The sequence below is a fragment of the Anopheles aquasalis genome, chromosome 2 (assembly GCF_943734665.1).
Source record: "Anopheles aquasalis chromosome 2, idAnoAquaMG_Q_19, whole genome shotgun sequence".
NCBI classification, from domain to species: Eukaryota; Metazoa; Arthropoda; class Insecta; order Diptera; family Culicidae; genus Anopheles; species Anopheles aquasalis.
The window spans coordinates 79,438,147-79,458,146 of record NC_064877.1 but is presented as its reverse complement, the minus strand read 5'-3'; the positions used below and the strand labels follow the sequence as shown (position 1 = coordinate 79,458,146).

General features: G+C 49.3%; 2 protein-coding genes across 3 annotated transcripts in view; one reads left to right on the top strand and one right to left on the bottom strand.

Annotated features, from left to right (window-relative positions):
• LOC126569957 (beta-1,4-glucuronyltransferase 1-like) overlaps nt 1-19,178 on the bottom strand; it is a 78,714-nt gene extending 59,536 nt beyond the window's left edge. For both annotated transcript variants that reach the window (XM_050227382.1, XM_050227383.1), the window contains exons 1-2: nt 19,039-19,178; nt 17,548-18,080 (exon numbers count right to left, since the gene is read on the bottom strand). The gene's annotated coding sequence lies outside the window, so the exon portion shown is untranslated. The remainder of the gene's footprint in view (nt 1-17,547; nt 18,081-19,038) is intronic.
• On the top strand, nt 15,547-16,569 carry LOC126577318 (general odorant-binding protein 45-like). The gene has a single exon (XM_050238838.1). It carries the CDS (start codon nt 15,547-15,549, stop codon nt 16,567-16,569), a length of 1,023 nt encoding a protein of 340 aa, XP_050094795.1.
• Nucleotides 19,179-20,000: the final 822 nt, after the last annotated feature.

The following is a 20,000-nucleotide window of genomic DNA, read 5'->3' as shown; positions in this document are numbered from 1 at the left end:
CTCCGGGGCTGGTGTTTGAACTGGATATCTCGTATCTCATCTTTGGGCTCTAATTAAAGATTCTTTTTCTTTCCCTTCTTTATCCTTTAAGTTATGGCGGCAACTAAAGATGGTCTTCATATCCCTAGGCAAAGTGCAACAATGTTGCTTATCACGAATATAAACTCTTTAGCCAGTTTCGATCGTCGAAGGACATTCTATTTTTTTTTTTTAGTTGGTATCTTACGGACGGAGCCGTATATATTAGAAAGATGGAGGAAGATAGAGTATAAACAGTAGAGGGAACAGGCATTTCCTCCTGCCCCAGGGACCCTTATACCGGGGGTGCTCGGTGTTTAAACCTAATGACTTAAGCCTAGTATCGCGCCAGGTGAAGGACATTCTAAAAATAAGTAAAAAAAATCACCAAGAAAGATCAAGTGTCCTTAAAAAGCAATAGCATCATTTACAAGCATATAAAAATACTACATAGCATCTAGCGCCATGGATAAAAAGTAAGAAAATCCTTGATACAAAATCCTTACAACGTAGGTAATGTGTTCTCCAATGGCAAGGATCTTTATAAACGCAAAAAGTCCTAGACTCTGCCTAACTCTCTCTACTTCAACATTTCCCTTGCAAAAGGCGATACACAATCTACTCCGGTATAAGGTTACGTCAGCACCGTTTCGCCTCCCTTTTTCCTGCTACTGACAAAATAATTTCACCTACGCGACTTTTTATCCGACCGCTTTCCACCTCACACGCATACATTTCGCATGGCATCCAGGTTGCCGAGTCGAAAAATCTCCATATTTTCTCGGCATGAAATAACCTTTCGCCTTGCCATCGCTCAACGCTTTTGTGTGCATCCAAGTAGCGGAAGAATGTGCCCAGTGCTGCAGGATCACTGGAGGAGCGATGGTTGGGAAATATTTTTCCACATATTCCTTTCATCAACATACCACCACCACCACCAGCAGCAGCAGCCGCTGACAGGAGTGAAGCAGAAGAACTGGAATCGTCGGAAGCGCCTTGTGCTGCCACCGACCATAGAAGAGGTATGCTTCCAGGAAAGCGGCGCTTTCCACGTGCGTAAATTGCCATTCCTGGCCGGGCCTGGCCTGGCGATAGCTTGGATTCTCTTCTCATGGCTGGCTTCGCCTGGCATTGCCCTCACCCCATCACACGCCAATGGTAACCACGGTGACAGGCGGAAAACTCTATTGGTTTCGCGTAACGCACGCGGCCGCCGACCCAACCCATGGGTGGAAGGCGAGACGAGACATTCTGTTATTATTATTATCATCATTGTCGTCCTCGTTGCCGTTTTGTTGGCGACGTGGCATCGTTGCTACGGGCGGCCCAGCGCCGATACGCGATTAAAACGTATCGTCAAGTCATGCCACAAATACTTCATTTTGTATTCATGACTCTCTGACTCGCCGCACGTTCGTTCGTCCCACTTTCGTTCTATGTTCGATGGTGTGCCAGACTCAACTAGACTCAACTATCCATCCACAACACATAGCCAGGCCAGCACACCCACGAAAAATGACTACATTTTCCTCGTCCGCTAAAGCCTCATCCTATCTCTCTCGCTCGCTCCTTTTTTATGTGTTTCTGTCTGTCTGGCCGCCTCTGTACCTCCATCACCACCCACAGCAGCTGGCTTCAGGTGGCGCCGGGTATCGATTAAACGAATTTCGGAATTCGGAAGCATTCCAAAGCATCGCCATGGATGAACAGTGCGGAGTTCTTCTGTTGGACTATATACCATGCCATATCCCCTAGCAACCGGCTTTTCAAACGGCTACAAAACGCGCCTCTGCGTCTGCTGCGAGCAGGAATCGAAATCGGTTTTTTTTGCATAAAAGCCTACACTCCAAAAGAGCTACCTCTCCAGTGTCCAGTGTCCTAGTTGGACGACGGCTTTTCCATCGTGCCGGCCACCGACACAGAATGGCTCTTCATCGAAAACTTGCTTCACTGCCATTCGAAATTAAAGAAAGAAAAAAGAGATCGCTGAACGAAAAACACATTTAGTTGAACTTTTATCCTTCACATCTTTCGCCGAGGACAGGCGGTGGCACTAGTTGTTCCGTTTGCTTGGAGCGTCATTTTGAAAGAAAACATTTGCAAACCGAGCATTTAGTCGGAGGAGACGGGTTTTATTCGACTGGAAACACGAGACACTCACCAGCGGAAACGCTTCAATGGTTCCGTTCGCTCAAAAGCAGACCGAGGCACTCCTAATGTGTCTTGTGTGAACTAAACTTTGCGCCACCAACCACTTCATTTCGAATGTCCTCTGAACGCAAAATTGCACTCCTTTGCAGTTACCTGCTGCTGCTCCGGTTGCTTCCACAGCCTGCGGATCGACGAATGCATGAAGAAGAAAAAACTGTACAAAAACGGGTGGAAAAACCGGAGCGACGAAGCGGAAATTCCACGGCCAGGAATAGCACAAGGAAACTCAGCAAGAACAAACGGATAAACTGCAACGAACATTCCCAAGCCATACGACAGCGGGAAATAGAAACACACACACAAGGGGAGCATTTTGTGCTTCGCTTTGAATAGCGAGAAGTTCTTCAGTTCCCGGCCCCCTCGCGGCCCGGATAGTGTCCAAGACAATTCCCTGCTCGCCTGAATGCAAGTTCCTTCGCCTTCGCCTTATCTCACCCGTACGGACGCTGCCCAGGATCCGCACACTCCCGGCAGCGCTTTTCTCATTTCATTAACTTAAGCTCCCGGGGTAAGATGCTGAATAGAGACAGTGCTGTCGGTTCGGACGGACATCGGTGGGGTGCAGGACATCTGGAAACCCTCAAGGACATCGTGAAGCGAATGACGATGCTGATGATTATGCTCCCTGGATGATGGAATTGGACGTTCGGGTGAGTTTGCTCTTGTGTTCTCGCATTCACAAGCAGAAGCAGCAGCAGCAGCAGCAACAGCGCAGGAACAAGGATTCCTCGTGAACTTAAAGCATCGTTTGGCTAAGCTTTAAGCAAAAACACGCGACTGTCTTTCTAAGTACTGAGCAGCCCGTGACCGGTGGGGGACCGTTATGTGCATTCCGAGAAGGGCGAACCAATTGGCAACATGAAGTGAACGCGAAATCGGACGTGAAATTGCGATTGCTAGCTAGTAGGTGTCGTCATCGCAATTCCAAACCGAGCAAAACAGCTAGTTAGCGAGCGAGCATTGCGACCGTGATTGCGAATTAATTGGAGTCACACTGGCCTGGCCTGGCTGCCATTTAATGATCCCTGGCGGTGTCTCATCTCTCTCTCTCTCTCTCTCTCTTGATTTGACTTTATTTGCACAACGCAATCGCAATCGATCAGCGGTCCGTCTTGTGCAAAAGGAGGTCTCATTAAGACGACGCCCGCCGAAAAGTGCATTAAAGGGTGGCTGAGCAAAACTAACAAACAACAAAATCACCCCGCGAGCAGCAGAAAGTGCGAGGAGTAACCAACCAGACGAGCGCAAACCCGGCGATGCAATAAACAAATTTACAAGCTCCGGGTACGGTGGAGAGCAGGTTGAACAGCAGAGAGAAAAGGGGGGTAAAGATTGATCGTGTGATGTTGAACGGATAACTCTCGCTTCGCATAACGAAGACGACGACGACGGCGACGGCGATGACGAAGTCTGAGCGCGGAAAGCGATAAAATAACGATCGAAAAGTTTACGTTTACAGACTCGCCTCCGCCGGCTTGATGCAGCCCTCCATTCGACGACGTCTTCATTGCGGCTCTCTCTTCTCTTTGAAGGATGGTCTGGTGGGTGCTATGGCAGCTACTTAACGAACGAACGAGCCAGCCAGCCAGTCACCCCAAACCGACTTCTGACTTGGAAAAACCTTCCGACTTTATCTTCGGTGGAAAACAAACCACGAACTAGCGTTGCAGACGAACAGGCGTAGGAAAGAGGGACGTGCTGCAACACGAAGACGTCTGGCGCGGTGCAACGCGCGGTCATGTTGCTTTCACTGAAACATCGCGGTTTGCAACAGTTTGCAACGCCAGCCAGCCAGCCAGGAAGGCAGCCACAGTCTGGGCCACAAAACTTCCGCCCAAAATGTTGAAGAAGGGAAGGGGAGTTGAAGTGCTCTCTCCCCATTCCCTCCTCAAGTGGGTTGAAAATATTTTAAAGATTTTTGAAGAAACAACGTCCAACGACGGGGGCGCTCGCTTGGTCCGTGCGCGTCTCGTTATCGTCGCGATTACGAAACTCGAGAATGCAACAGGCAAATGTCGGGAAGCGCGCGGAGTTCTCGTTCGTGCGTTACTTCACTAACCATCCCAGCTATACTCAACTTTTCCCACCGGAAGTACTCACGGTAAACTGTTTTGCGGTGAATTTACATCGCCGTCCACCACCACCACCGTTCGCCGGAAGCTTACGGCATCGGCGTGACGCGAAGAAACCCGCGCGCTGATGCCGCCGAAGGGCGGTGAACGGAGCAGCAGTCCGGTGCGAAGTGTTTTACGGACTCCCATTCCGTTAGCTCGAGATTCGCCAATTCGATTTAACACATCGCTAGATTAGTTTTTTTGGTTCAATGAAAGAGGAGAATGAGAGGGAAGAGGGCAGCCATTTTTTGGCATCCAAATCATTACCTTCGTTGGTATTATCTGGTTTTTTGCTGTGTCAGTTTGTAACTGTTCCTGATCATTACTGATACAATTGTTACAGTTTTCACAATAAATCTATTGTTTCTTTAAGAAAAATCATGTTTAAATATCGAATTTATTAATTTTATTTTGAACATCCAGTATTTAAAAGTAGTTATTAATGCTTTAATCAAAGACACACAGATGTTGTTTAATTATTTCATTACATTATCTTAGTGTCAATTTTTGTCTATCATGCCAAATAAGAAATTTTATGCTTTTTATGTTTTAGTTTAGATATTATAGTATATTTTCATTTAGTTTAATTGAAGAGGAATTTATCTATGTTTAGTTGAATTTTATAATATTTTTTCTAGTTCTTGAATCACATCATTGATTTTTTTCCTTATTTGAATGATAAAAATTATTTTTAATAGTAATTTTCAAGTAAAATATTATTTATGATCAAAATAAAATGGAAGAGATCCACATCATCCTTAACTTAAATTGTCATTAGAACATCATTGCCCTACTAATTAAAGAACGATTTAGGCCAGAACCGTTGGTAGTGCTCGGCTCCGGCTACAGAACTTCAAACGAACCAATCAATGGTGCCACTACCGCCATCCGCTTCCCCAGTCCCTCAACTCACTGTTTGGCTGTTGTTCCCACGCAAAACGACAGCGACACCGGCGAGCTAATGAAGCTGGAAATCACGCTGGATCACCTGCCGAAATGCCAAACCAGCCGAGGCCAATTTGCTGTCGGTGACGTCCACCACCGACGCCGGTGATCGGTGCGCGGTGCATAGTTCCTGGTTTCCGGGATTCCAGCCAAGCGAATCAATTGAATCTCAAGCGGGAAAATCAATGCCCAAAGTAGAGATTTCCCTCCTCAGCCCCTTACTTCCCCCTTTGGTAGACTAATCTCCATTTGACCTTTTCTTTTTCGAGTGATCGGATCGAAAAAAGGAGGGGGAAAACACAAAACACGAAGCCCTTCCTGCAGGGAATTAAAGCGATTTGCCATCTTTCAACAGCACTATGTGTCTGTGTTTGGGAAGAGGGTTGCATGATTGTGCCCGTCCGAAGCGAAGACCGCAGTGAGCCAACCGCAGATGTCAGCAACGATTAACCGCGATTTGACAATTGACGCTGGCCGCTGGGACGTTGAACGTTAGGTCCAAACTGAGCGAAACGGCCGGCCTATCTTGCTCACCACGATCTGATCTCACTCACTGTTTCCTGTTTTTATCCATGGGAATCTCGCTAGGGGAAGGTACTAAAGGCCCCGGCCCCCGGGTCCCAAAAAAGGAAATTTCCTTTTTGTGGTTTTGCTTCGTCTGCGGAAGTGATTTGCGCAGAAAACGGATTCGCTTTGGCCAGTGGCATTATTTTGTTGCCATTCCATCACCATTGCTCGCACGGACGGAATTCAAATTCCGGACCTCCGGAAGGCACTAGTTCCGGAGAGAATTTGTCGAGGAGGTAGAGCCACGAAGCGGAACAGGAAAATCAAATAAATTTTCCTCCTCCCGATTTATGCCATAATCGAACGCGATTTGCGACTTCATAGCTCAGGATGCTGGGGATAAGGTGCTGGATTCGGAATAGACGAATCTGAAATTCAAAAATTGCCTCCAGCATAAACTACGGGCGGTTTCCTGAAGCCAACCGAGAGAGGAATACCGTCAGGTGAGGGATAAAATTAAAGAAAAAAACATCACAACCTGATCGAGCTCAGCAGCAATCCTCCATGGTCGTTGAAAGCACTTCATCCCCGGCAAAGGGACCTCCTGTGTACGTATCCTGGACCAGGTTTTGCGAATCCCACGGACGAACACACCCAAATAGGCTCATAGAGAAGAAGAGAGCAACCAAAGTCGGCACCTCGGAGGTGTTTGTTTTTGTTTCTGACCAAAGGCACCACACACCAGGTTCCGGCATAACCACCTTGCACCACTCTCCCGCACCGGAAGTGGTCAATAAAGCGAACCCTCGCGAGAGCGTCAACCAAACCACCCTCTTCTTCTCTTGTCAGTGTGTTTGTGCGATTGCCAATAATCCGTGGCGCGGCACTAGCGGCACCAGATGGTGGCCAAAAATGCACCAAAAATTGGAAACCCCGAAGCCACCGCAACAAACACCGCATTCCGGTTTCAATGTTCGAGAGCACAAACCCCCCCGCAAAAGGGGTGAAAAGGGTGGAGGGTGGTGTCGAGAAACGTGAGCATAACGTTGCGCCACACCAAACCGGTGGTGGGTGGTTGGTTTGGTCGAGACCCCAGACCCCAGAGACCGCACAGACCAGAGCTGAGCCGAACCGAGCCCCGATAGGAAAGTATATGTTTGCTGCAGAGAGCATAACGAGCATGACAGACCGGCAGTAGCAGCTGCAGCACTAGACGCCGCAACAAGATAGCAGTGTGAGCGATGGTGTGGCCCTCCACCAACTATGCTTCTCTCGTGCACTTGTGAAAGTCAAAGTGCTGAACAGAGAGCGAAACACAGTCTGCGCGTATGTTTGTATGTGTGCGCGAGATAGAGGGAAAGTGAGACACATAAAATGCAGAAACATAGAAAAAAAAACAGCATAAAAATCGCCCCTGGAACACTGGAGAGCGCACGCGATCGCACCAGTGAAAGGAAAATGGGCGAGCGCGACCTGCAGTTCAGCTACCTCCCTCCCTCCCATTTTTGATTGTGACCAGCCATGTGACGGTCAAACTACTAACTAAGCGTATTTGTGTCGGTGTGCGTGGAACGCAATTTCCGCATAGCGGCGCATAGCGCTATGTTGGGATTCTGATGGTCTGTCGGATCTGAGAGGCCGTCGGCAATCAATCTCGCACCAACCGACCCACCAACCGTCCGCCATTCACAGCGCAGCTGTTCTGTACCGCCGGGAGAGAACAGTTAAATCTCGCCCCAACTCTGGTAGGCATGCGAAAAAAGAAACATCCACCTTCCCCCAAAAGTATTGCTTTTGGCCCGGCAAAACTGTTCACTTCCGGTCGCGGTTTTCGCGATTTGCTTTGTACCCTTTTGCTTTTGTTTTGCACGCGCCCAGTTCCGTCCGAAAAGGCGGTGGGTACAATGGAAGGTGCCGTGGGATTGCGCACACAGATCTAAGCATCTTTGTGGCAATGAATTGGATTGTAGGTCAGCGGAGTTTTGCGGTGTGGGGGAATTTAAAAGGGAATTATGTGGAACATGAACCATTCAGAGTAACATAAGCCACGAATTGGATGCTACTTCAACTTGGATTTGTGCAATTTCCAAACAAAACGATACAGATTTTGTTAGATATTTAATATTTAATCGAAAATAAATTCCCAACTATTGGTTCTTGTTCAAACAAAAATACCCAAATTGATTAGCAATCAAATTCGATTCAAACACATTGATCATAAGCCTTGGGCGTTAAAAACCAACGCATGACATCTCATATTCCCAAGTTCCATTTCGATACCAACTGTCAATCACACGTCAACACCCCCGCCATAAAGGGCGTTTGACAAACGCAACCAAAAACTCCACAGAATTGGGCCGCCACCCACACGCTTTTTAGGCCGATCCGGAATTCACATGCAATGCGTCAACGCGTTCGGTTCGACATTTAATGCGACAAGGCAGCTGCAAGCCGCCCACTGGCGCCGGAACAGAATGGAACACCAAAGCTTCCCGTTGGGCTGCAGCAGTAAAAAGCAGTGGCACCTCGGGGGATTTCGCTTTGACGGAAGCAAATCCTTCCAAAGCCGCTAAAATCCCGAATAAGACGATATAAAACGTGTGCCTGACAGATGTTTTCTTCTGATGCAGATCTTCGGTGGGGATTGAGTATCCTTTCTGTTGTCCTGAAGCAAAAACAACCACTGCACTGGGTAGTCGGAGGTTAATCTCAATGTTCCATCGTTTCTTTGTTACAACGTGAATGGTATTACCGTTTCTGATTGGTTTATTCTATTAATAGAAACGCCAAAAAACACCATCGAGGAACACAGTATTCCGTGAATCATGTCCACACTTTTGTCGTACCGATGCTAATCAATACGCCAGACTGATGTCGTTGTTGTTATGTCGATGCTCACGTTTCATTGGAAACAACAACGTACCGCAACACTATTGCTACGGGCATGGCATGTTCGGTTTCAACGATTTGCGGTCACCAAACGCCAAGGTTCCTATTTATGCCAACCAAAGGACATTCCTGTTCTGCGGACTGCGACTAGCGACCGATGTTTTCCACACCCATGTCGGGCGCCTGTTTTCAATCGCGATAAGCACAGGAAAGTGTTTCCGGCGCTAGAACACTACGGGTGACGGTGGCGAATCGTTATCGTCGACGCCTGGCACCACCAGGCACAAGGACGTACAATGTGTGCCGGTGTCAGATCAAGGATAATGTGAAAAGGACATAGGAAGGAGGAGGAATGTTAAAACCGAGAGCCAGCGACTTTGAGAACATCGAACGGAAATGGCATGATAATTCCGAATCGCAAAGCAAAAAGCCGGAAACGCCCGAAAATCTCAATCCGTTGGCACATGGCACACGGTATCCTTGCGACTCCCTCATCCTCATCGATCGTCCTGTGCGATTGGAGCGCGCCCAGCCTTGGGGCATCAAAATACCAAACAAAACCGATGCCGATAACATGACGTTGCCGAGAAACAATTCCCGATGGCACCATACGGTGTCTGTGTGCCCGTGACCGGATCCTGCTGCGAAATGGATGGACCGGAAGTTGCACATAAGCCAAAAAGGCCATCCACCAGGCCGGCGCACCAGCATCCGCTTCTCGGCATGAGCTCGCCGCGACCGGGTGCGGGTTGCCTGATGGCGAAGGTGGCCATCTAATGATGATAAAGGACCATCAGCTGGCCACCCAGGGGCAAAGGGCCGAGAAAGGACGACGTTCGGTGACCTAATTTGCCTTGGACTGGTCGGCCGGCCGTTCGTTCGTTCGTTCGTTCGTGCACCTTAATTAGGCGCATCGGCACGCGGCTTCCAATCCGAACGGCATAAACGGGAACATTGGCGGCGGCCTTTGGCAACCCCGTTGGAGGTTGGCCACTGGCCAAATTGTGCTGCTACCATATGCCACGTTGACCGGTTGGCCGTTGGCGCTCGTCCACTGCGGCCATCTTTTATTGTTTCGAGAAAATTAAGAAAACTCGCAACACCCCCGGTTTGGCCGCTACATAAACAAATATTGAGAATTCCAAAGGCGCAGCGGTCTCGGGGCCAAGGAATCGTCACGCAACAGGAGAGCAACCTCGAGCAACCTCTTTTCTGGCCGGATGGCAGCCATTGTTTGTATGTTGAAAAGCGCATTCCGATTTCCCTTTCCGTTTGAAGGTCTCGCGCGGTTTTTCGCGTGGCAGCTGAGCGATGCACCGCGACCCTAAGCCGGATCGTGATCATCGGTTGTCGCACGACGGCGCACCATGGCCCCCAAAACTTCAACTGCATCTTGGGGCAGCAGCGAGGGCTGGAATAGCAGCTCTGATGGCAGAAGGACAGCAGTGACTCGTCGCGTGTGCTTGGGAACTGAGAAAACGATTCGATTGTGTAATGCCCGCGCTGATGCGCTCGATGTGATCTCAAGGTGCGCTGCGTTGGCACTTGGATTGTGGTTTGAGGAAGTTGAAGAACGTCAAAAGGTGCATTGGAAATGCTATTACAACTATTTCCACGAAATGTTATTCAACACCGTACTCAAATTTTAATTTTCAGAACATTCGCTTCATCATCCTCATCTTCAAACGCTGCAACCCACGTTTAGTAGGCGTCAGGAATTTTGACATTTAAAAGTCAATCTCTGCAGCCGACACATTCCGACAGGACTGACAGGGCGCGCGTGTGATGGCGGCCGCCGTGCAACTGAAGTGAAGAGGGATTAATTTTCCCGCCAAGTCAAAGGCCCTTTCCACGTGGGTTCCTCACCAACTGCTCCACCATAATTGGTGAATCACTCCCGACCGACTGTGCAACCGGACCGGAACGCGATTCCTGCCAATCACCGGCCACACAGGGTGACCGCCCGGAAGATAAGGAGCCCTCCCCGGGAAGTGAAACGCAACAGGAGTCGTGTCCGTTCGGCCTTCAACAGGTTTGGGTGATTGAAAATTGCCTTCCCAAATAATTGATGAGCCTTCCTTTTGACTGCGGAGCGACAGAGAGAGAGAGAGAGAGAGAGAAAGTGAGTGTGAGGGTAGAGAGGGGAAAAAGGATGACCAAAGAACGGTCGACCCTTGCGCGGAGCACGACGGTCCGGGTGGGACCTTCACCGAAATGTTATGATTTCTTGACCAGCCGCTGTCGGACGCTGACTCACGTGGCCTTCGGAGCCGGTATTTCCGGTCACTGACCGTTTTAATCGAAACCGGGATTAGGGGATTTCGCGGTGGCCTTTTATTGCCCCGTTCGTTTGATTACTCACCGATTTGCGATCCAGCATGTTTCGATGCGATGGAATAGCTGGAAAAAACCCTCAGAGAACGACTGCACTCGATAAGAGACGAATATAGATAGAAGACTATAGTCAATGGTTACTTTGATTATTTGCGAAAAGAGTTAGAAAAGAATAGACTACTAGATTCATCTGGACGATGACATATAAAAAGTTTTATAGATATTGTAGACAGAAGAAATATCTTGTAATTGAAGAACATTAACTTCTCTGCTATTAGTGAGCATTTTAAAATTAAAAAATTGCCTACAGTAAGATCAAACCATCAATGGAACATTGTAAACAGACAACGCTTAGCCACAGCGTGACTAAACCGAAAGGAAGGAAATCCTCATTCCGGTGAATACATCTTATCCCTTCGATGCTGATTACTTCGAGGTCATCCACGTGCGCCACGCCACAGCTAGCTCGGAACAGCGGAACGACCGAGATCCGAGTTCCGGAAGGTTTTCTATTGTTGCGCGATCAACGCCTCTAGACTAATGGACGATTGGACCGTTTCCCTCCATCACAAACTCTTTCTCTCCCTCTCTCCTTCTAGCGCTCATCTGATCGCCTCTCAGTGACCTGAATCCATGCTTTTCGCAATCTTTCCAAGCATCGGGCAAGCCCGTGCTCGAGATCGCGATCCCGTGATGGGGTTTGTGGCGTGCCGGCCGACGCTTTGACGCAACACAACGCAATGGATTCGACCAAATCCAAATCGACCAAATCAAAACGTGAAGTGAAGCACAATTGTGCGCCCAATTATGTCGCCCGGCTGCGCTATTGCCGCACACAATTACAAGCGCCATTCACAATTACAAGGTGGCGAGTGTTTTGTAGTGGCCAGCGAGCCATCGGGCCGAGCCCAAAAATAGTTGGAGAGGGAAATGAAATCAAAAACGAAGATCGCGCGCGCTTTTGAACAGCTCGGCGGTATGTACACCGTTAAAAGGCATAAAATCGAGGCCAACACACAGGGCGAGAGAGCGTGCCACAGAAAAACTCCACTTTCTTCGCCATCAAGGCAACTCGAGCTGGTGGTTGGCCGAATGATGCCTAAACACCCCACTAGACACGCCGCAGCAGCTCGTATAGATGTCGGTCATCGAGAGCCGCGATTGCTCAATCCTCTTCTTCCGTCACTCGCTCAACATTCAACCCGCCATGGAATTAGAATCAAGCCTGGAGATGCTGGAACTACTTCGCCGCTTCGTTCTGAACACGCTTGCTCTCTGTCTGCCAGCGGAAGCATACAATTGATAAGAAATTGCTCCACCATCGTTCCGGTCTTTCCGGTTCATCAACATCATCATCATCTAAAGCCGGCGGCTAGCGAGCAGCGATCGTATCCATCGTCGACTTTCCAGCAGATCCGACAGACCAAAGTGCCAGTGTGGAGGAGGAATTGTAGATCATTGGATCACGCCAGAAACTTCGATCGATCGTAGGAGATCAACAGCTTCGCAACAGCAACAGCTCACCCCCTCCCCCTCGGGGGCATTCTGTTTGGGTTTGTGTTGGTTGGAGAGAAACCGGATGACCTTGCACACTTTCTGACGCCCTCTCTCTCTCCCTTCCCCTTTTTGCATGCGCCACGTTCACGGAAAACAACAACGCGGTCGACGACGACGAACGTTTGCGTCGATCGTCGAGATCGAGATCGAGTCAATTCAATTAGTGTACCACACGCCAGCGGTCGATCGGTGATCACATTCCACAGCTTCCTATTGAATACGATCGCAAGCGGTATCTATTGCGCCCCCTTGCGTGCCCTCCGGGTTATGTGATGCGATCCAATCTCGCTTGGAAGAAGAAAAAAAAAAGCCGGGGCTTCCCACTTTTCCCATGGAAACTCTCTCAACAGCACAACCACGCGAACGACCACGAAGCAAAGTGCGATCGATGATTGAAGCTTATGAATTTTAATGTTTATTTTCGTATCACTTCCTCCAATTGGTATTTCCCTTTCCTCGATTCTCAGGCCTTTCTGGGGGGCCCCCAGGATCGACTCACTTTCTACTGGCGTTACGCAGCACACAAGAAGGGAGGTTTGTTTGAAGTGTAGTGCTGATGATGCCCAACTGTTCAAACCTCAAAAGGGCGGGGAGGGAGAATGTGTTAGCCACGAAGTGCCGCGCGTTACGAAGTTTGTGGTGGTCGTTCAAGGGTAGTCCAAGGGGCACGTGTAACCGCCAACCAATGGAATCACATGGTCCGAGTGTAGGCTAGTGCGCTGGATTGCTAGTGGCCCTTAACAGGGCAGAGTGGGGGCTGTATACAGGTTATGAGCTTGGGTAGAGACACAAAACCTCGAAACTGTGTGTCTTACAATGTCTTGCAGGCCCTCCGGCTGACTCCAAGGGTCGTTAGCAAGGCGACAAACAGTGGAAACTCATTAATTAGCCAGCTCGACGAACGCGTGTAAAGTGACGCGACTTGAGCTATTACACCATCTCCATCCAATTGACGTAAAGTACACTCCGAAAAGTGCGAGCTAATATTGTTGGCATACGCAGTGGACCACATTTCTTTCTTATCGCGCAAGTAGCCCCGTACTGGAGGAACTTTCCAGAACAAGCTGCACTCGCTCCTATCATACGAGAGAGAGAGAGAACGAACAAAAAGCAAAACCTTCATCGCAGCATCATTCCACTCTTCGCACTTTACGTGCGGTCTCTGGGTGAGCGTCTGGGGGTGCAATTGGAACCACGATACCTCGAGTTCCCATTTTTTTCCCCCGCGCGTTATCGAAAGTGCGTCAACGTTGTTATCAACGTCTGGTTGGGCGGTCAAGCGCCAAGAGTAACCGCTCCAGTCCAGTCACATGGCACACCATTGGAGCGTTATGCAAATGCCTTACGCCGCGATGTGGTGGCCTTTCCGTCCGGCGACATGACCGGATCGACAGTGGTGGACGCGATCACGATGATCACCAATACACAGAGGAAAAAAGGGCAACACACAAGACAGACCGACAGACAAGCACGATAGAAACAAAACCGGATTCATTCAAATCTCGGATCGGATCTCGGGTGCGAAAGCGAGAGTGAGTTGCTGTGCTGTCGGTGGTGCTGTCGCGAGTTGCAGAGGCGTTGGAGCGTTTAACCCAAATTCGCCGATCGCGATCTAACTCGCCCCGGCCGAAAGTGAGACAAACCGTTGGCAAAACCGGAATGACCACTCCCAGGGGCCCCATCGGGGGCCGGGGAGGGATGATGCAACGCCCGAGCTAGCCGTAATTCGTTCGCTTCCGGGGTTTCGGGGTCCTCGCATTTGTATCCGCTGTCGGCACATTACCGAATACGAGACGAGGCCGAGGTGTTACTACTTTCTCCCGCACGGAATTTCGATGGTAATCGCAGCGCGTGTGTTGCATTCTTATCCAACAACAAAGGTCTGGCAATGGACGTCGTCGGTGATTCTCATCAGGTTTTCGAAATTCATTTTCCAACGTCGTGGTGGGGAGAATGAATGTTCAGCCAAGCTTAACCGTAGCAATTAGAACCTTTTAGCTAATACAGCGCAAGGCAGGGGGGGCTAATTCCTGAACTCTACTTCGTCAATTGCACTTTGTTTTAGATTTTTTTTTCTCTGTTTCCCACCATCAGAAGCCACCCTTTCAAGAAAACCGGAACATCGCGAAGCAAATGGTGTTCTAGGAAAGGTGTTCCGGGGGTTCTGTGCCGAACGCACCCGGGGCACTGAGCCCTTCTAACAGTTTCATAAAACTCATCGCACCATGACTGGCCTTCTACTCGCCCTCTCTCCTTCAACCGGAACGTTATTACACTCCGTTAGTTTAATTTCCTTTTTTTGGGGGGGGAAACTCGTGAAAAGATGGTGCCGAGGGAATAGATTTGTTTTAAAAAGAAATACGAGGGGGGAAAATTCCGTTAAAAAGCCCCATCATCGTATCATGGCGTTGTTATCACGCGCTTTACGATCTACACCGCAAGGTGCGTCCCCGGTGGTCGTCCATTTCGTTGCACTTTCGGCGATCGAGGAAACGGGGGGTCACGGTTTTCGAATCGGAAACTAGTAGTGTGATCAGCAAATATCTGGCCACGGTACGGTGAGTGAAAGTGCAGTTGCATCGCCCCCCGAGGGGCATCGGAAATCCGCGGGCTTCGGCGAGATGCTCGATGGGAGTTGAATCGTAAACTGATTTCACATAAACTGTCTCTCAACCGAACAACCGTTTTCTAGTGTTGGTGGAACGGATTTCGTCGAAATTACGTGCCCGGTGGCCGGCTACGAACGGGCGAAAGTATGACCGCTGCGCCACGGTGGTCTCGGTGGCCCTGGAAGACACCTCTTCTTGTGAACGGCGGAACGTGATCTTTTCCCTCAAAACTCACCACCAGACGGGCGGATCTTACTCGATCTGGTGCAATATATAGATCACCCCCGGGGGCACAATCTGTATCAGTCTCACTGTTGATCTTGCATTAGAAGCTAGAACAACCGACCGACTCGTAAAGTGAAATGTGTTCTTTAACTTTCAGCATCGCGCTGCTGGTGGTCGTTGGGGCGACCTGGCACTCCGGAGAAGCGGCAACAACAACACCATCATCGGCAAACTGTACAACCAGTACCTTCGATGGAGCACTGTGGGAATGTGCCAGCCAGCTCGGAATCTCGGCGGAACGGGTACGCACAGAGAACCACAATCTGTTGCTCTATACGGCTGATCCGGAAACGGCTTGTCTGGCGCGTTGCATCGGACTGTTGCTCCGTTTCTGGGATGACGAAACTGGTCTGCGTGAGTCCACCATTCGTCAGTACTATCGGCCAGATCCGGAAGATCATTGTTATCGCAACCGTACTCAGCGTTGTCTGCGGACTTACGAGAAGGACACCACGCTGAAGGATGTCTGCGAGAGAGCTCAGCGAGCGTTCCTGTGTTACCATCAGCAGTACGGATATCTGCAGCAGGAAGAGCGCTTCATTCCACTGACCGGTCACGAGATGCGTCAGGTACAACAGGACTGTCTGGATATTTTGGGTCTTGCTCCGTCTCGGTTGACTCAGTACACCGAGGGTTACTTCCCGGACGATCCGGAGACGCATTGCTTCGTGCGGTGTGTTGGTTTGCGCACTAGACTCTACAACGATCGTACCGGTCCGGAAGTTGATCGATTGTACATTCAGTGTGATTCGTGTGTCGATGAACATGCGTTTAAGGAACGTGCCAACGCGTGTATTGCTTCACAGCGTCTGGAAAAGCGCAGCAAATGCAGCACCGCATACCGTACGCTGTACCATTGCTTCCGCGATGATCAGCTGGAGCTGTATGCAGATCAACGGAATGTCCAAGGAACGACACAGAAACCCATTCCTGCGTCCCGCTCACCGGTATTCTATCCAACCAAGGTGCCAGTGACAGCTGGTTCGTCCAACAAGCTTGTACCATTGGCACCGCAGCGTACTAACAAGAAAGAGATCGTCTTCAAGATGATCTTCCCGATGCTGGACCATCATACCGAGCAGAAGCGACAACGCTATTGACACCCCACCGGGGGGGTGGTAGACATCTTTTTGGACACACTTGGGACAGGCAGACAGGCAGAGGGCTTTTCCGACAATAAAGTGACATAATAACGAAACCGCAAAACAGAGCTGGTCCCGTTCGCTTACTAAACCCGATCGAGGCAACCACCGACCGTCCATTGTTTTCCATTGGAGTCTCCGCGGGGCTCCGATCTCCATCCGATTGCATCCAGGGAGTTCCACTCATTAATAGCAGGTAAAGTGGTGCAATTGCTTTTGCTGGTGGTTGATTTCAACTCGATGACACGCATCAAACGACGCCGTCTTCGTCATCGTCAGCGTTAGTGATCACGCCAGCTTCTCGTGCCTTCGATCGCATGCGATCTTTCCCCCCCCCCCTTTCCGTGATCAACAGTGCGATCTGATCTGCTGCTGCTGCTGATCAAAACGCCATTTCGGTGTGCGTGTGCACGAACGGGCATCGGGAAACCAGGCCACGAACCAGATGTTGGTGCGAAAGTTGCCCAAAAAAACTGAAAACAAAGCCACCACTTTCCCATGGCCACCAAGGTGGGTTTGGGAGGCAGGGGGAAAACCCCAATGCGGAAAACAGGCGGTCCCGTGAGATCCATGCCACGCCACGGCGAAGTTCGGTTTTTATTAAATCTCTTTTAAATCCGCAACATAAACCAAGTGTTTGTCATCTTTCCAAGTGTGGCAAAAATCCTCAGCAATGCAGTGGAATCCCATGAAGTGCTACACTGCTGATAAGCTTGAATTGGTGCTCCTCTTGTGCTCACAAACGCCACCGTCTGGTAGCGGCAGTAAATTGTTCTTATCAGCAATGTGACCGGAGGGTTGGTGTGTGGGACATGAGTTAAGCAAACAAATCGTGGGCTGTCTAAATTGATTGGACAAACACTCGCCATGGCAATCAATCAGTGCAATAATGCTTTTCACGATAAGGAATCAAAGTGCAGCATAAGCTCAACTTACCTTTTACTGATTGAAGATCCGATTGAAGATCCGATTGAAGATTACTATTATCCAGCCAGTGATGCTGCTGCTGCTGTTAAGGGGACACTTCCACAAAACACGAAAGATGATTTTTTTTCTTGCTACTTCGAGCGACACTCGATTTCTTTATGTTGCTCAAACTCTGGCGTCATCATTTATCACTGATCATTCAGACTCTGCAGCCACTGATCGCATCCTGGTGCATCGGATTGGTGTGTCTGGCTGCCGGGATGCTGACACCAACGCTCAAGATGCAGATGCCTCCGTTTGCTGCTGCACGCACGAAATGGTGATCGCCACCACACGCAACACAAAACACACACTGAAACACGCCCGTGGTCGAGGTTTTTTTTTTTGGATTTCCTTTTCTTCCTCTGCTTCTCCAGATTACGCTTCAATGCCGGCTTCAACTTTCACTCACGCCTGCTGCATACGATGCTGCGGAGAGCTGCACTATCTTCGAGGATCACTTTTCGATCGTGGCGATCGTCAACCACTGACGGCCCGGTTTTCTAGAGAAGAAGAAATTCAATTAAAACAGCGCGCTATCTTTCGATAATGATAACAGGAAATAAAAGAAGGTCCTTAAGGGCCAGAGGAGTCGCGTCCGTTCGATGGGCAGCAGCACAGAGTTTGTTTACAAAAGTCGATGTCACACGCTCGGCGCTCGGTTGCTTGGACCGCGGAGCAGACCAAAACAAAAGAGTGAGAGTGGATCTCGTCGTCGTCGTGGTCCGCAGCGTGAGAATCGCTCGCGAGCATGCTCACGCGCTCTGGTCTGGCTGTCAAAATGTGCCCCGTGCTGCCGTTGCTGGTGCTGCTGAAACTAGGGTTTTGCTGGCCTTTTTTGACCGAAATCCGTGCTGACAGAACAACGGCAACCTCGGCATTCAGGCACGCCACGGCGAAAGTTCATCAGGACACCGAGCGAACGAGCCCCGGGACCTTCGAAAGCCCATAATCTTCCAACCAAGGCAGCAACAGCAGCTGCTGCACATGTGTGTGCACAGAGGGTGGTTTTTGTTTGGGCGCCACCGGGCGAGACGTGGACACAATCACATATCACCACGCGACGACGATTCACGACACACATCCACGCGTTCGTCACCCGTGGTTTGTGGCCACCGTGGATCGGATATTTATAAAGTGCTGCCCCTGCTGGCCTGGCCTGGCGCACTTTTTGGCGAATCCACTATCAACACACAGCCTACTATTCTCCTGCCAACAAGGATACACACATTCACTCCGCTTGTGGATGCACTTTTCGCCTCAGCGCCAACTTCGATTCAAAGTGCATTCTCACAATAGGCCACGGATCCGCGAATTAAAGGAGGTTTTTGGGGGGGAAGTTTCGGGAACCGGTTGATGCGTGAGGGTGAACTACTTTAAAGGACAGCCACGACAAGGCCCTCAATAGGCTCACGCATGCACCGGCCAGCGATTTCGATGGAGGAGCCCTATAGAACCTACCAAAAGCCTTCGAACACACCGCGGAAACACTGACTACCGGGGGCTCGCTACGTATCGACACAGGACCGCACCGCACGACGCCCGCACGAGGAGACTCTCGCAACCGAAATAAAAAAAAAATTTCAAACTGCATGCATCACGGCTCGTGCGCTCTTCGGGAGGTTTCACGAGAGAGAGAGAGAGCGCGCGATGTTGGCCTGGTTTAACGTGGTCATTGGAGGGAGAATTTTCCAATTTTCCACCGCTTTTCATCATGATTTATTCTTTTTTAAATAAAATTATCAGTTTTCTATGTTATTCGTCGTTTTCTAGGTTGTTAGATTTTTTCATGCCATGTTATTTGTACATTTACTGCTACATTCGGTTTTAGAGAGGGGATATGAAACTGAGAATCTTTTCGAGAGAAAAAATATCCCACAGCACGACAGAGAGAACTCTCGAACTTTTTCGAAAGCATGCTCGAGAGCATAAATGATGCGTGAGAGAGAAGAGAGCGAATTCTGCACAAGATTACGGGCAAATCGAATAGTTACCAGCAAGGATTTCACAGCTCAAGTTTCGTAATTTTATGGTTTTTCAAAATTAACACTAGAAAAATATATTTTTCATTTTTATGCTTTGAAGGTTTTTGGTAGCGATTGATCCAAACACAATCTATTTTTTTACTCAACTATCACATGCCCGAACATTGAATTTATTTAAAATAGATATCCAAATGGAAAAGTTTATAGAAGAACGAAGCAATTCTTTTACATCGATAGAGCTATATCGATCGATCGATAAAAATATGTATGAAAGAATGCTGTAATATTAAACGTGGTTACAAAGGCTTAAATTTTCCTCTACGATATCAATGCTTCGCAAGGGTATTCTCTATTTGCCAAGTAATGCTCGCTGCGTTTGTTAGCTGCAGTGTTATCAGCGCCGAGAGCTAGACCAGTTCTCTTATCGCAAGACCAGAG